We start from the raw sequence: 19,033 nt of genomic DNA on the forward strand, positions 1-19,033 counted from the left end.
ACACTCCTTTACAACACACACACACACTGATAGTGTACACACTATTAACACACTCCTTTACAACACACACACACTGATAGTGTACACACTATTAACACACTCCATTACAACACACACACACTGATAGTGTACACACTATTAACACACTCCTTTACAACACACACACACACTGATAGTGTACACACTATTAACACACTCCTTTACAACACACACGCACACTGATAGTGTACACACTATTAACACACTCCTTTACAACACACACACACTGATAGTGTACACACTATTAACACACTCCTTTACAACACACACACACTGATAGTGTACACACTATTAACACACTCCTTTACAACACACACACACTGATAGTGTACACACTATTAACACACTCCTTTACAACACACACACACTGATAGTGTACACACTATTAACACACTCCTTTACAACACACACACACTGATAGTGTACACACTATTAACACACTCCTTTACAACACACACACACTGATAGTGTACACACTATTAACACACTCCTTTACAACACACACACACTGATAGTGTACACACTATTAACACACTCCTTTACAACACACACACACTGATAGTGTACACACTATTAACACACTCCTTTACAACACACACACACTGATAGTGTACACACTATTAACACACTCCTTTACAACACACACACACACTGATAGTGTACACACTATTAACACACTCCTTTACAACACACACACACTGATAGTGTACACACTAATAACACACTCCTTTACAACACACACACACACACTGATAGTGTACACACTTAATACACTCCTTTACAACACACACACACTGATAGTGTACACACTATTAACACACTCCTTTACAACACACACACACTGATAGTGTACACACTATTAACATACTCCATTACAACACACACACACACACTGATAGTGTACACACTATTAACACACTCCTTTACAACACACACACACACTGATAGTGTACACACTTAACACACTCCTTTACAACACACACACACACTGATAGTGTACACACTATTAACACACTCCTTTACAACACACACACACTGATAGTGTACACACTATTAACACACTCCATTACAACACACACACACTGATAGTGTACACACTATTAACACACTCCTTTACAACACACACACACACTGATAGTGTACACACTTAACACACTCCTTTACAACACACACACACTGATAGTGTACACACTATTAACATACTCCATTACAACACACACACACACTGATAGTGTACACACTTAACACACTCCTTTACAACACACACACACTGATAGTGTACACACTATTAACACACTCCTTTACAACACACACACACTGATAGTGTACACACTAATAACACACTCCTTTACAACACACACACACTGATAGTGTACACACTATTAACACACTCCTTTACAACACACACACACTGATAGTGTACACACTATTAACACACTCCTTTACAACACACACACACTGATAGTGTACACACTATTAACACACTCCTTTACAACACACACACACTGATAGTGTACACACTATTAACACACTCCTTTACAACACACACACACTGATAGTGTACACACTATTAACACACTCCTTTACAACACACACACACTGATAGTGTACACACTATTAACACACTCCTTTACAACACACACACACTGATAGTGTACACACTATTAACACACTCCTTTACAACACACACACACACTGATAGTGTACACACTATTAACACACTCCTTTACAACACACACACACACTGATAGTGTACACACTATTAACACACTCCTTTACAACACACACACACACTGATAGTGTACACACTATTAACACACTCCTTTACAACACACACACACTGATAGTGTACACACTATTAACACACTCCTTTACAACACACACACACACTGATAGTGTACACACTTAACACACTCCTTTACAACACACACACACTGATAGTGCACACACTATTAACATACTCCATTACAACACACACACACACTGATAGTGTACACACTATTAACACACTCCTTTACAACACACACACACACTGATAGTGTACACACTATTAACACACTCCTTTACAACACACACACACTGATAGTGTACACACTATTAACACACTCCATTACAACACACACACACTGATAGTGTACACACTATTAACACACTCCTTTACAACACACACACACACTGATAGTGTACACACTATTAACACACTCCTTTACAACACACACACACTGATAGTGTACACACTATTAACACACTCCATTACAACACACACACACTGATAGTGTACACACTATTAACACACTCCTTTACAACACACACACACACTGATAGTGTACACACTATTAACACACTCCTTTACAACACACACACACACTGATAGTGTACACACTATTAACACACTCCTTTACAACACACACACACACTGATAGTGTACACACTTAACACACTCCTTTACAACACACACACACACTGATAGTGTACACACTTAACACACTCCTTTACAACACACACACACACTGATAGTGTACACACTATTAACATACTCCATTACAACACACACACACACTGATAGTGTACACACTATTAACACACTCCTTTACAACACACACACACACTGATAGTGCACACACTATTAACACACTCCTTTACAACACACACACACTGATAGTGCACACACTATTAACACACTCCTTTACAACACACACACACTGATAGTGTACACACTATTAACACACTCCTTTACAACACACACACACACTGATAGTGTACACACTTAACACACTCCTTTACAACACACACACACACTGATAGTGTACACACTATTAACACACTCCTTTACAACACACACACACACTGATAGTGTACACACTATTAACACACTCCTTTACAACACACACACACACTGATAGTGTACACACTTAACACACTCCTTTACAACACACACACACACTGATAGTGTACACACTATTAACATACTCCTTTACAACACACACACACACTGATAGTGTACACACTTAACACACTCCTTTACAACACACACACACACTGATAGTGTACACACTATTAACATACTCCTTTACAACACACACACACACTGATAGTGTACACACTATTAACACACTCCTTTACAACACACACACACACTGATAGTGTACACACTTAACACACTCCTTTACAACACACACACACACTGATAGTGTACACACTATTAACACACTCCTTTACAACACACACACACACTGATAGTGCACACACTATTAACACACTCCTTTACAACACACACACACTGATAGTGCACACACTATTAACACACTCCTTTACAACACACACACACTGATAGTGTACACACTATTAACACACTCCTTTACAACACACACACACACTGATAGTGTACACACTTAACACACTCCTTTACAACACACACACACTGATAGTGTACACACTATTAACACACTCCTTTACAACACACACTGATAGTGTACACACTATTAACACACTCCTTTACAACACACACACACACTGATAGTGTACACACTTAACACACTCCTTTACAACACACACTGATAGTGTACACACTATTAACATACTCCATTACAACACACACACACACTGATAGTGTACACACTATTAACACACTCCTTTACAACACACACACACTGATAGTGCACACACTATTAACACACTCCTTTACAACACACACACACTGATAGTGTACACACTAATAACACACTCCTTTACAACACACACACACACACTGATAGTGTACACACTTAATACACTCCTTTACAACACACACACACTGATAGTGTACACACTATTAACACACTCCTTTACAACACACACACACTGATAGTGTACACACTATTAACATACTCCATTACAACACACACACACACTGATAGTGTACACACTATTAACACACTCCTTTACAACACACACACACACTGATAGTGTACACACTTAACACACTCCTTTACAACACACACACACACTGATAGTGTACACACTATTAACACACTCCTTTACAACACACACACACACTGATAGTGTACACACTATTAACACACTCCTTTACAACACACACACACACTGATAGTGTACACACTATTAACACACTCCTTTACAACACACACACACACTGATAGTGTACACACTATTAACACACTCCTTTACAACACACACACACACTGATAGTGTACACACTATTAACACACTCCTTTACAACACACACACACACTGATAGTGTACACACTTAACACACTCCTTTACAACACACACACACACTGATAGTGTACACACTATTAACATACTCCTTTACAACACACACACACACACTGATAGTGTACACACTTAATACACTCCTTTACAACACACACACACTGATAGTGTACACACTATTAACACACTCCTTTACAACACACACACACACTGATAGTGTACACACTATTAACACACTCCTTTACAACACACACACACACTGATAGTGTACACACTATTAACATACTCCTTTACAACACACACACACACACTGATAGTGTACACACTTAATACACTCCTTTACAACACACACACACTGATAGTGTACACACTATTAACACACTCCTTTACAACACACACACACACTGATAGTGTACACACTATTAACACACTCCTTTACAACACACACACACACTGATAGTGTACACACTATTAACACACTCCTTTACAACACACACACACACTGATAGTGTACACACTATTAACACACTCCTTTACAACACACACACACACTGATAGTGTACACACTTAACACACTCCTTTACAACACACACACACACTGATAGTGTACACACTATTAACATACTCCTTTACAACACACACACACACACTGATAGTGTACACACTTAATACACTCCTTTACAACACACACACACTGATAGTGTACACACTATTAACACACTCCTTTACAACACACACACACTGATAGTGTACACACTATTAACATACTCCATTACAACACACACACACATTGATAGTGTACACACTATTAACACACTCCATTACAACACACACACACTGATAGTGTACACACTATTAACACACTCCTTTACAACACACACACACACTGATAGTGTACACACTATTAACACACTCCTTTACAACACACACACACACTGATAGTGTACACACTTAACACACTCCTTTACAACACACACACACTGATAGTGTACACACTATTAACACACTCCTTTACAACACACACACACACTGATAGTGTACACACTATTAACACACTCCTTTACAACACACACACACTGATAGTGTACACACTATTAACACACTCCTTTACAACACACACACACACTGATAGTGTACACACTTAACACACTCCTTTACAACACACACACACTGATAGTGCACACACTATTAACATACTCCATTACAACACACACACACACTGATAGTGTACACACTATTAACACACTCCTTTACAACACACACACACACTGATAGTGTACACACTATTAACACACTCCTTTACAACACACACACACTGATAGTGTACACACTATTAACACACTCCATTACAACACACACACACTGATAGTGTACACACTATTAACACACTCCTTTACAACACACACACACACTGATAGTGTACACACTATTAACACACTCCTTTACAACACACACACACACTGATAGTGTACACACTATTAACACACTCCTTTACAACACACACACACACTGATAGTGTACACACTTAACACACTCCTTTACAACACACACACACACTGATAGTGTACACACTTAACACACTCCTTTACAACACACACACACACTGATAGTGTACACACTATTAACATACTCCATTACAACACACACACACACTGATAGTGTACACACTATTAACACACTCCTTTACAACACACACACACACACTGATAGTGCACACACTATTAACACACTCCTTTACAACACACACACACTGATAGTGTACACACTATTAACACACTCCTTTACAACACACACACACACTGATAGTGTACACACTTAACACACTCCTTTACAACACACACACACACTGATAGTGTACACACTATTAACACACTCCTTTACAACACACACACACACTGATAGTGTACACACTATTAACACACTCCTTTACAACACACACACACACTGATAGTGTACACACTTAACACACTCCTTTACAACACACACACACACTGATAGTGTACACACTATTAACACACTCCTTTACAACACACACACACTGATAGTGTACACACTATTAACACACTCCTTTACAACACACACACACACTGATAGTGTACACACTATTAACACACTCCTTTACAACACACACACACTGATAGTGTACACACTATTAACACACTCCTTTACAACACACACACACACTGATAGTGTACACACTTAACACACTCCTTTACAACACACACACACACTGATAGTGTACACACTATTAACACACTCCTTTACAACACACACACACACTGATAGTGTACACACTATTAACACACTCCTTTACAACACACACACACACTGATAGTGTACACACTTAACACACTCCTTTACAACACACACACACACTGATAGTGTACACACTATTAACATACTCCTTTACAACACACACACACACTGATAGTGTACACACTATTAACACACTCCTTTACAACACACACACACACTGATAGTGTACACACTTAACACACTCCTTTACAACACACACACACACTGATAGTGTACACACTATTAACATACTCCTTTACAACACACACACACACTGATAGTGTACACACTATTAACACACTCCTTTACAACACACACACACACTGATAGTGTACACACTTAACACACTCCTTTACAACACACACACACACTGATAGTGTACACACTATTAACACACTCCTTTACAACACACACACACACTGATAGTGCACACACTATTAACACACTCCTTTACAACACACACACACTGATAGTGCACACACTATTAACACACTCCTTTACAACACACACACACTGATAGTGTACACACTATTAACACACTCCTTTACAACACACACACACACTGATAGTGTACACACTTAACACACTCCTTTACAACACACACACACTGATAGTGTACACACTATTAACACACTCCTTTACAACACACACTGATAGTGTACACACTATTAACACACTCCTTTACAACACACACACACACTGATAGTGTACACACTTAACACACTCCTTTACAACACACACTGATAGTGTACACACTATTAACATACTCCATTACAACACACACACACACTGATAGTGTACACACTATTAACACACTCCTTTACAACACACACACACACACTGATAGTGTACACACTTAATACACTCCTTTACAACACACACACACTGATAGTGTACACACTATTAACACACTCCTTTACAACACACACACACACTGATAGTGTACACACTATTAACACACTCCTTTACAACACACACACACACTGATAGTGTACACACTATTAACATACTCCTTTACAACACACACACACACACTGATAGTGTACACACTTAATACACTCCTTTACAACACACACACACTGATAGTGTACACACTATTAACACACTCCTTTACAACACACACACACACTGATAGTGTACACACTATTAACACACTCCTTTACAACACACACACACACTGATAGTGTACACACTATTAACACACTCCTTTACAACACACACACACACTGATAGTGTACACACTATTAACACACTCCTTTACAACACACACACACACTGATAGTGTACACACTTAACACACTCCTTTACAACACACACACACACTGATAGTGTACACACTATTAACATACTCCTTTACAACACACACACACACACTGATAGTGTACACACTTAATACACTCCTTTACAACACACACACACTGATAGTGTACACACTATTAACACACTCCTTTACAACACACACACACTGATAGTGTACACACTATTAACATACTCCATTACAACACACACACACACTGATAGTGTACACACTATTAACACACTCCATTACAACACACACACACTGATAGTGTACACACTATTAACACACTCCTTTACAACACACACACACACTGATAGTGTACACACTATTAACACACTCCTTTACAACACACACACACACTGATAGTGTACACACTTAACACACTCCTTTACAACACACACACACTGATAGTGTACACACTATTAACACACTCCTTTACAACACACACACACACTGATAGTGTACACACTATTAACACACTCCTTTACAACACACACACACTGATAGTGTACACACTATTAACACACTCCTTTACAACACACACACACACTGATAGTGTACACACTTAACACACTCCTTTACAACACACACACACTGATAGTGCACACACTATTAACATACTCCATTACAACACACACACACACTGATAGTGTACACACTATTAACACACTCCTTTACAACACACACACACACTGATAGTGTACACACTATTAACACACTCCTTTACAACACACACACACTGATAGTGTACACACTATTAACACACTCCATTACAACACACACACACTGATAGTGTACACACTATTAACACACTCCTTTACAACACACACACACACTGATAGTGTACACACTATTAACACACTCCTTTACAACACACACACACACTGATAGTGTACACACTATTAACACACTCCTTTACAACACACACACACACTGATAGTGTACACACTTAACACACTCCTTTACAACACACACACACACTGATAGTGTACACACTTAACACACTCCTTTACAACACACACACACACTGATAGTGTACACACTATTAACATACTCCATTACAACACACACACACACTGATAGTGTACACACTATTAACACACTCCTTTACAACACACACACACACTGATAGTGCACACACTATTAACACACTCCTTTACAACACACACACACTGATAGTGCACACACTATTAACACACTCCTTTACAACACACACACACTGATAGTGTACACACTATTAACACACTCCTTTACAACACACACACACACTGATAGTGTACACACTTAACACACTCCTTTACAACACACACACACACTGATAGTGTACACACTATTAACACACTCCTTTACAACACACACACACACTGATAGTGTACACACTATTAACACACTCCTTTACAACACACACACACACTGATAGTGTACACACTTAACACACTCCTTTACAACACACACACACACTGATAGTGTACACACTATTAACATACTCCTTTACAACACACACACACACTGATAGTGTACACACTTAACACACTCCTTTACAACACACACACACACTGATAGTGTACACACTATTAACATACTCCTTTACAACACACACACACACTGATAGTGTACACACTATTAACACACTCCTTTACAACACACACACACACTGATAGTGTACACACTTAACACACTCCTTTACAACACACACACACACTGATAGTGTACACACTATTAACACACTCCTTTACAACACACACACACACTGATAGTGCACACACTATTAACACACTCCTTTACAACACACACACACTGATAGTGCACACACTATTAACACACTCCTTTACAACACACACACACTGATAGTGTACACACTATTAACACACTCCTTTACAACACACACACACACTGATAGTGTACACACTTAACACACTCCTTTACAACACACACACACTGATAGTGTACACACTATTAACACACTCCTTTACAACACACACTGATAGTGTACACACTATTAACACACTCCTTTACAACACACACACACACTGATAGTGTACACACTTAACACACTCCTTTACAACACACACTGATAGTGTACACACTATTAACATACTCCATTACAACACACACACACACTGATAGTGTACACACTATTAACACACTCCTTTACAACACACACACACTGATAGTGCACACACTATTAACACACTCCTTTACAACACACACACACTGATAGTGTACACACTAATAACACACTCCTTTACAACACACACACACACACTGATAGTGTACACACTTAATACACTCCTTTACAACACACACACACTGATAGTGTACACACTATTAACACACTCCTTTACAACACACACACACTGATAGTGTACACACTATTAACATACTCCATTACAACACACACACACACTGATAGTGTACACACTATTAACACACTCCTTTACAACACACACACACACTGATAGTGTACACACTTAACACACTCCTTTACAACACACACACACACTGATAGTGTACACACTATTAACACACTCCTTTACAACACACACACACACTGATAGTGTACACACTATTAACACACTCCTTTACAACACACACACACACTGATAGTGTACACACTATTAACACACTCCTTTACAACACACACACACACTGATAGTGTACACACTATTAACACACTCCTTTACAACACACACACACACTGATAGTGTACACACTTAACACACTCCTTTACAACACACACACACACTGATAGTGTACACACTATTAACATACTCCTTTACAACACACACACACACACTGATAGTGTACACACTTAATACACTCCTTTACAACACACACACACTGATAGTGTACACACTATTAACACACTCCTTTACAACACACACACACACTGATAGTGTACACACTATTAACACACTCCTTTACAACACACACACACACTGATAGTGTACACACTATTAACACACTCCTTTACAACACACACACACACTGATAGTGTACACACTATTAACACACTCCTTTACAACACACACACACACTGATAGTGTACACACTTAACACACTCCTTTACAACACACACACACACTGATAGTGTACACACTATTAACATACTCCTTTACAACACACACACACACACTGATAGTGTACACACTATTAACACACTCCTTTACAACACACACACACTGATAGTGTACACACTATTAACATACTCCATTACAACACACACACACACTGATAGTGTACACACTATTAACACACTCCATTACAACACACACACACTGATAGTGTACACACTATTAACACACTCCTTTACAACACACACACACACTGATAGTGTACACACTATTAACACACTCCTTTACAACACACACACACACTGATAGTGTACACACTTAACACACTCCTTTACAACACACACACACTGATAGTGTACACACTATTAACACACTCCTTTACAACACACACACACACTGATAGTGTACACACTATTAACACACTCCTTTACAACACACACACACTGATAGTGTACACACTATTAACACACTCCTTTACAACACACACACACACTGATAGTGTACACACTTAACACACTCCTTTACAACACACACACACACTGATAGTGTACACACTTAACACACTCCTTTACAACACACACACACACTGATAGTGTACACACTATTAACATACTCCATTACAACACACACACACACTGATAGTGTACACACTATTAACACACTCCTTTACAACACACACACACACTGATAGTGCACACACTATTAACACACTCCTTTACAACACACACACACTGATAGTGTACACACTAATAACACACTCCTTTACAACACACACACACACACTGATAGTGTACACACTTAATACACTCCTTTACAACACACACACACTGATAGTGTACACACTATTAACACACTCCTTTACAACACACACACACTGATAGTGTACACACTATTAACATACTCCATTACAACACACACACACACTGATAGTGTACACACTATTAACACACTCCTTTACAACACACACACACACTGATAGTGTACACACTTAACACACTCCTTTACAACACACACACACACTGATAGTGTACACACTATTAACACACTCCTTTACAACACACACACACTGATAGTGTACACACTATTAACACACTCCTTTACAACACACACACACACACACACACTGAAAGTGTATACATTATTAACACACTCTTTTACAACACACACACACACACTGATAGTGTACACACTATTAACACACTCCTTTACAACACACACACACACTGATATTGTACACACTATTAACACACTCCTTTACAACACACACACACACACACACACTGATAGTGTACACACTATTAACACACTCCTTTACAACACACACACACTGATATTGTACACACTATTAACACACTCCTTTACAACACACACACACACACACACTGATATTGCACACACTAATAACACACTCCTTCAATACAACACACACACACTGATAGTGCACACGCTAATAACACACTCCTTCAATACAACACACACACACACACACACACACGCACACACTAATAACACACTCCTTCAATACAACACACACACACTGATAGTGCACACGCTAATAACACACTCCTTCAATACAACACACACACACTGATAGTGTACACACTTAATACACTCCTTTACAACACACACACACTGATAGTGTACACACTATTAACACACTCCTTTACAACACACACACACTGATAGTGTACACACTATTAACATACTCCATTACAACACACACACACACTGATAGTGTACACACTATTAACACACTCCTTTACAACACACACACACACTGATAGTGTACACACTTAACACACTCCTTTACAACACACACACACACTGATAGTGTACACACTATTAACACACTCCTTTACAACACACACACACTGATAGTGTACACACTATTAACACACTCCTTTACAACACACACACACACACTGAAAGTGTATACATTATTAACACACTCTTTTACAACACACACACACACACTGATAGTGTACACACTATTAACACACTCCTTTACAACACACACACACACTGATATTGTACACACTATTAACACACTCCTTTACAACACACACACACACACACACACTGATAGTGTACACACTATTAACACACTCCTTTACAACACACACACACTGATATTGTACACACTATTAACACACTCCTTTACAACACACACACACACACACACTGATATTGCACACACTAATAACACACTCCTTCAATACAACACACACACACTGATAGTGCACACGCTAATAACACACTCCTTCAATACAACACACACACACACACACACACACGCACACACTAATAACACACTCCTTCAATACAACACACACACACTGATAGTGCACACGCTAATAACACACTCCTTCAATACAACACACACACACTGATAGTGCACACGCTAATAACACACTCCTTCAATACAACACACACACACTGATAGTGCACACGCTAATAACACACTCCTTCAATACAACACACACACACTGACAGTGCACACGCTAATAACACACTCCTTCAATACAACACACACACACACACACTGATAACACACTCCTTCAATACAACACACCAGTGTTACCAGTGTTATATCAGTGTTACACATTAATATTAATCATAAAATACAACATGTTGTATAACAACCAGCATATCAGCATTATCTTCTCTACATCACACACACTACTTCTGTCCTTTAGCATTTGATATTTAAAAATTTTAATCTCACTGTTTAGAGGGGAAATTATGTGAGACACTTATAGCAAAATATAGCTGCATATAAAAGCTCCTTTTTGTTCATTTTTTAAATGAATAAATCTCATAGAGTGATGTGATATTTATCTATTTAATTCTGTGTGTCTGCAGTTCCTCCTACAGCGTCACTGTTCCAGAAACACTCGTCTTCTCCAAAGGTGGTGTGTCACGCTACAGGTTTCTTCCCCACAGCACTGAATATCACCTGGAGGAAGGACGGAGAGGAGTTTGTTCGGGGCATGGATCTCAGAGAGACGTTACCCAACCAGGATGGAAGCTTCCAGAAGAGAAGCATTCTGACAGTCTCAGCTGAGGATCTGCAGAAACACACCTACACCTGCGTGATTCAGCACAGCAGCTTGGAGAAGGAGATAGTGCTGAATGTGAGCGAGCGCCAAATCCTGAATCCTGGTCAGAGAAACACTTTCCTATAAAACTACAGATTTACACTGAAAGATGATTTATTTCTGCAGCAGATAATAAAGACTCTGTGATGATTTAACAGGTGGACGATCAGGTGGAGGATCAGATGGAGGATCCATGGAGCTGACTGGTATTTGTTGGATCGTTGTTGCAGTCTTTGCTTTCGCTCTGGTTCTCTCCTTGCCTGCGTTGATGGAATGCTTATTTGGAGTACAAGGATATCTGGTGAGAGGAGGTGAAGGACATTTATGACATTTCCAGAGAACATGTTTACATTTGGATTTCAAAACTACACTGTAAAAAGTTTGCTGCAAGTTTTACAGATGGATGACAGTCAGATGCCAGTAAGTTACGGTAAACTTGTTTACATTATGATTATTGTTACAGTATTTCCATTAAATAAAATTAAAATGTATAATTTATTTAATTTAAATTTTATTTAATTAAGATTTCTTTTGTCATTTTCTTTATTTAAATGAAATTTTCTACCTGTAAAAAAAAAATCATACTGTAAATTCTGTAAATTCATTAAATATATAAAGAACATTCTTGTGTCTTTCTTTACAATACTTTCTAACAGTCTCTTCTATATAGGTTATGCTTATATGTCACTATGTGTTATATCTTGTGGTCCAGCTCACGTATGTCTGCCTGTCTTTCAATTTACAGTTCAATTTTATAACAGACTTACTACCTGTAAAAGTTAGATTTTTGAATGATGAAAATAAAATGGACCCTCAAATGCGTGACACATGTATCCAAAAAACAGGAATAGTGTTTGAAATGTAAAACTATGACCCTTACTACAATCAATGTTCTCTAGAAACAGCTGTTCAAATGAACATTAATACTTACTTCAGCCAGAAGAAAGTGTGAATCCTCCCTCTCTTTGAAGTATGCCATTGTGGTAATCATAGATGCAACACCATAGTCAGTGTCTACTTCTCCAGCAGCACTGTCTTTGTCTTTCAGGACCGTCCTGACATCCTAATGGAATGTTGACTTTCAAAAAAATTGTTACACCTTTTTCCCTTTATGCTAAGAGATTCTATGAGTATGGTGTTAACATCAATCCCTGTCAAGAGTGTTGAAGTGAGATCACAAAAATCTGTTCATGAACAGAAATGGTCACTGTTCTTTGAGTCCATCAATGCTTGGGGTGGGGTGTTTATATTGATGGCATAGCGCTGAGAAGCATATGTGATCATCAGTTCTTCCACCTGGTCATGCTCTGCGGCTCGGAGACCCTCTTGAGAAAATAACTTAACTATTTCCTTTCTTTTTTCCTCGACTGATTCTGGAGTCTCATCTTCTGGTAGGTAAAGCGGGTGCCAGTTGATGCACCCATAACTCTCTGTTTTTGAACATTTGGATGCAGTGGTGTAACTGTTGGGTTTAGACTTGCTGCCACTGATATGACATTTCTAATTCTCACCAGTGTGTTGTCAAGATTGACATGTTCAACTCTTGTTTTTATCTGATTTAACAAGGACCCATAATCACAGCCTATCAGCTCTCCTTCCATTGTTATATCCACAAAGCTTTTTGGGTACTTTTAAGTTATTCTTGTTGCGATTTCTGAACACTGACTTCTAGTAGGGTTCACGCATATTTCTCGAATTGAGTCTACAATAGTTCGCAACATAGCTAAATGTTCCTGCTTCCTGGGCCTCTGGCTTTGTGCAATACACTGTCAAAAATTTGGTGGCATTTTCTCCCATGGGAGACAAATTGAATAGTAAAATGTGCTGTATATACCACTGTCCAACCCATCACAAACAAACTGTATACAAATATACATTATATAGACCAGGCGTGGACCTCTGTTTTTTCACACCAAGGTGTCAGATCAAACCTTACAACTTGCACAAGACACAGCATTAAAGTCAACACTCCATATGCTAAATATACTGTAAAAGAGAGAAAAAAAATAACCATGCTGGCAGATTCTATCAGTAACTATCGGTAACATGAATGATTATGATCTTTCAGGGACAAAATTTTGGTTATTGGTCTTTTCCACAAAAAAGTTGTTAAAAATCAGCGCTGTTCAGTTTCCAATATTATAAATGCATTAACAAGGGTTTGTACACAACTATTAATTCTTACCTCTGTTCTTGAGATAGTCTATGAGTCTTCGGACAGCAATAAGTGGAATAATATCTTTTATGTCTTCTAAGGTAACAAACTGGAGATCGCTGTCCGTTTTCACATCAATACCAGCCAAATGTGCTATGAGATTGTTAGGATCCCTCTCCTGAAGCATGGGTAACACCTTCTTGATTACCTCCTTCATTGAGTCCATATCTTTTCATTTACCTTAGACAATGATGCAAAAGCACAAGATTAACATCAAATATTTTGTACAAAGACAGTGGGTAGTAATAATACCTGAGTCAAGGAGGCAGTGTACACCAAGGTCAACTAAGGGCACTGATTTGTGTTTTTCAATGATGAAATTAACATTTGATGAATTTGTCAACATCAGTGCAATTTTTCCAAAGGTGTATCCCGCGTCACTGTCCTCCACAACTACAACCGTAGATTTCTAGTATTTGGTGCCCTTGTAAGTAATAGCTGGTGTCACTAATGTGGACCCTTGAGTACCTCTCAACCTAACAGCTTCCTGGATACTTATGGCATTTGGCAGACTCCCTTACCAAGAACGACTTGGAGACTTCAGAGCATGTCTGTATCAATAAATACATCTCATATACTGGTTCACTAGGTCACAAACTAAGAATGAATACCACCAGTCTTATAACTCTGTTGGGAAGTAATATAGTAAGAAAAACACACAGACAACAGTTTTTTTTTAATGAAAAGTGCTAATTTAAGAACTTTAGGATCAGGTAGGTCTTTAGACGTGGTTTGAAGACCACCAGTGACCTCAGCTGTTCAGATGTCTAGGTGAAGTTCATTCCACCACCTGTAGGTGCCAGAACAGAACAGAGAAGTTCCTTGATACATGCCTTCATTCTACCCTGAGAGATGGTGGGACCAGTCGAGCGGTGCTAGAGGATCGGAGGGAGCGTGGTGTAGTGCGGGGTGTTAGAAGTGCTTTTGAGGGAAGTTTTAAATCTGACATGGGCAGCTACAGGAAGCCAGTGGAGGGAGGTTGAAAACAAGTTGAGCAGCTGCATTCTGGATCAGTTGTAGAGGTCGATGGTGCTCAAGAAGTCTCAAAATGACAAGAGACTGAACCAAAACTCGAGTGGCTAGAAAATGGATGAATCCTTCTGATGTAAAGGAGAAATTGACATGAGTGTGCCAGATTAGCAATGTGAGAGAAAAAGGACAGTTGATTGTCCATGGTTACGCCAAGGTTGTGTGCAGTAATCAAAGGTGGGATCTGAGTTGTCCTAGGAGATCAGAAGATCCTGACATGATGATGAATCAGCTGGGATGAACAGCAAGCAGTTTTGCTAATAACTTAGGACACTAAAGAGACCTTTCTAGTGATTCTGAAAAATACCAGAAGAAAGATGCCTAGGGTTCCTGCTCACTGGTGTGAACATGCCATAGACCTTCTGCAGGGAGGTATGAAGACTGCAGATGTGTCCAGAGCAATAAACTTCAATGTCTGTAATGTAAGACACCTAAGACAGTGCTACAGGGAGACAGGAAGGACAGCTGATCGTCCTTGCAGTGGAAAATTACATGTAACCGTGTGTCCCCCCAGACATGATGGAGAACTTGCCTTGGTGGAAGAGTGGAGGAACATCTTACAGCAAGAAGTGACCAATCTGGTGCTAAATTTCGTTGTATTGTATTCAATGACAATGAAGTACCTTACCTTTTTAAATACTAAGGTCATGTGTCCTATCCCAGCCTCAGCATCCTGGCTATGGCCCTGGAAACTGGAGTTAATATTAGTGGATATCAGAGGTCAGTGAGTGATATCACCTCTCCCTACTACCAGTGTTTGTTCGTTTGTTTGTTTTGCTTTCGGATCCTTAGCAATCTTTGTCATCAGTAGTACCTACTGCACCACTAGAGGTCAGTAGAAGTGCAGTTATTTCAGTTTGACTACAGGACTAATTTTGTAAAGCTGACTTTTTTTTGTTTTGTTTTTGTTTTTTATGTAATTTGAAAATTCGTCCAATGTGGTGAAAGTGTGTTGCAACTATATTTTTGTTTATATTTTGTTTAACATTAGCCAAGGATGTTTTGACAATATATTTTTTAGTATATGGTATAGTATATGAGCTAAAACAATCTGGAAGGTCTCAATCATTTCCTAACTGTGGAGGTGAAGCATTGCACTTTTACTGTTTCTATCCAGTACATGTTTATTTATTTATTTATTCTGTATTTGTCACATATACATTACAGCCCTGTGAAATTATTTTCTTCAAATATCCAAGCTTGCTAGGATGGGGTCAGAGTGCAAGGTCAGCCAAGAACCCTGTTCTTTATGTGCTGATTGTGGAAATAAAGTTTCATAGAGCACCAAATACTTTAATACCAAATGCCATATTTTTTAATCAGGTTTTACAATTAGTTTTTTACTAGATAGATAGATACATGTATACACCAGACGCAACACAAACCACATTGTTTGGTTTAAACACATGCAGTGTTATGTCCATTTCAGAAGAAAGCTGTGCCTAGCAGCGATTAAATGTTTTCCAACCACAGAACTGACAGTCAGTGTAGTTGAGTGTAGACTTTCTGTGTTGTTTCTTGCAGAGAAAACCACTGGCACCTATGTTCAGATGTCACCTGACCACCACTCTTTTTGCACCTTTGATTCACTAAAACCACACAAATGCCATTTTCACTTGGTCCTTTGTTTACCACTGAATGATCACATCACAGTAACTATAAAGAGCCTACATTTGTATTACTCTGTGTGTTTTAGTTACTAATAGTACTCTGTGTGTCTATTAGAAATGCATGCTGTGGTTAAGTAAACAGACACCAGCGATATTCTTTG

At 38.7% G+C, this 19,033-nt stretch overlaps 1 protein-coding gene across 3 annotated transcripts in view; it reads left to right on the forward strand.

Annotated features, from left to right (window-relative positions):
* Positions 1-14,717, forward strand: part of LOC128599156 (H-2 class I histocompatibility antigen, alpha chain-like) — a 37,840-nt gene extending 23,123 nt beyond the window's left edge. Inside the window, exons 4-5 of one of the 3 annotated variants that reach the window (XM_053610596.1) lie at positions 13,783-14,082; positions 14,177-14,676. In XM_053610596.1, coding sequence (XP_053466571.1) covers positions 13,783-14,082; positions 14,177-14,346 — 470 coding nt within the window. In that variant the 3' untranslated portion in view covers positions 14,347-14,676. Of the gene's footprint in view, positions 1-13,782; positions 14,083-14,176 lie in introns of all 3 variants that reach the window. The other 2 variants (XM_053610600.1, XM_053610599.1) reach the window with 2 other exon arrangements.
* Positions 14,718-19,033: the final 4,316 nt, after the last annotated feature.

The sequence above is a fragment of the Ictalurus furcatus genome, chromosome 22, assembly GCF_023375685.1.
Source record: "Ictalurus furcatus strain D&B chromosome 22, Billie_1.0, whole genome shotgun sequence".
NCBI classification, from domain to species: Eukaryota; Metazoa; Chordata; class Actinopteri; order Siluriformes; family Ictaluridae; genus Ictalurus; species Ictalurus furcatus.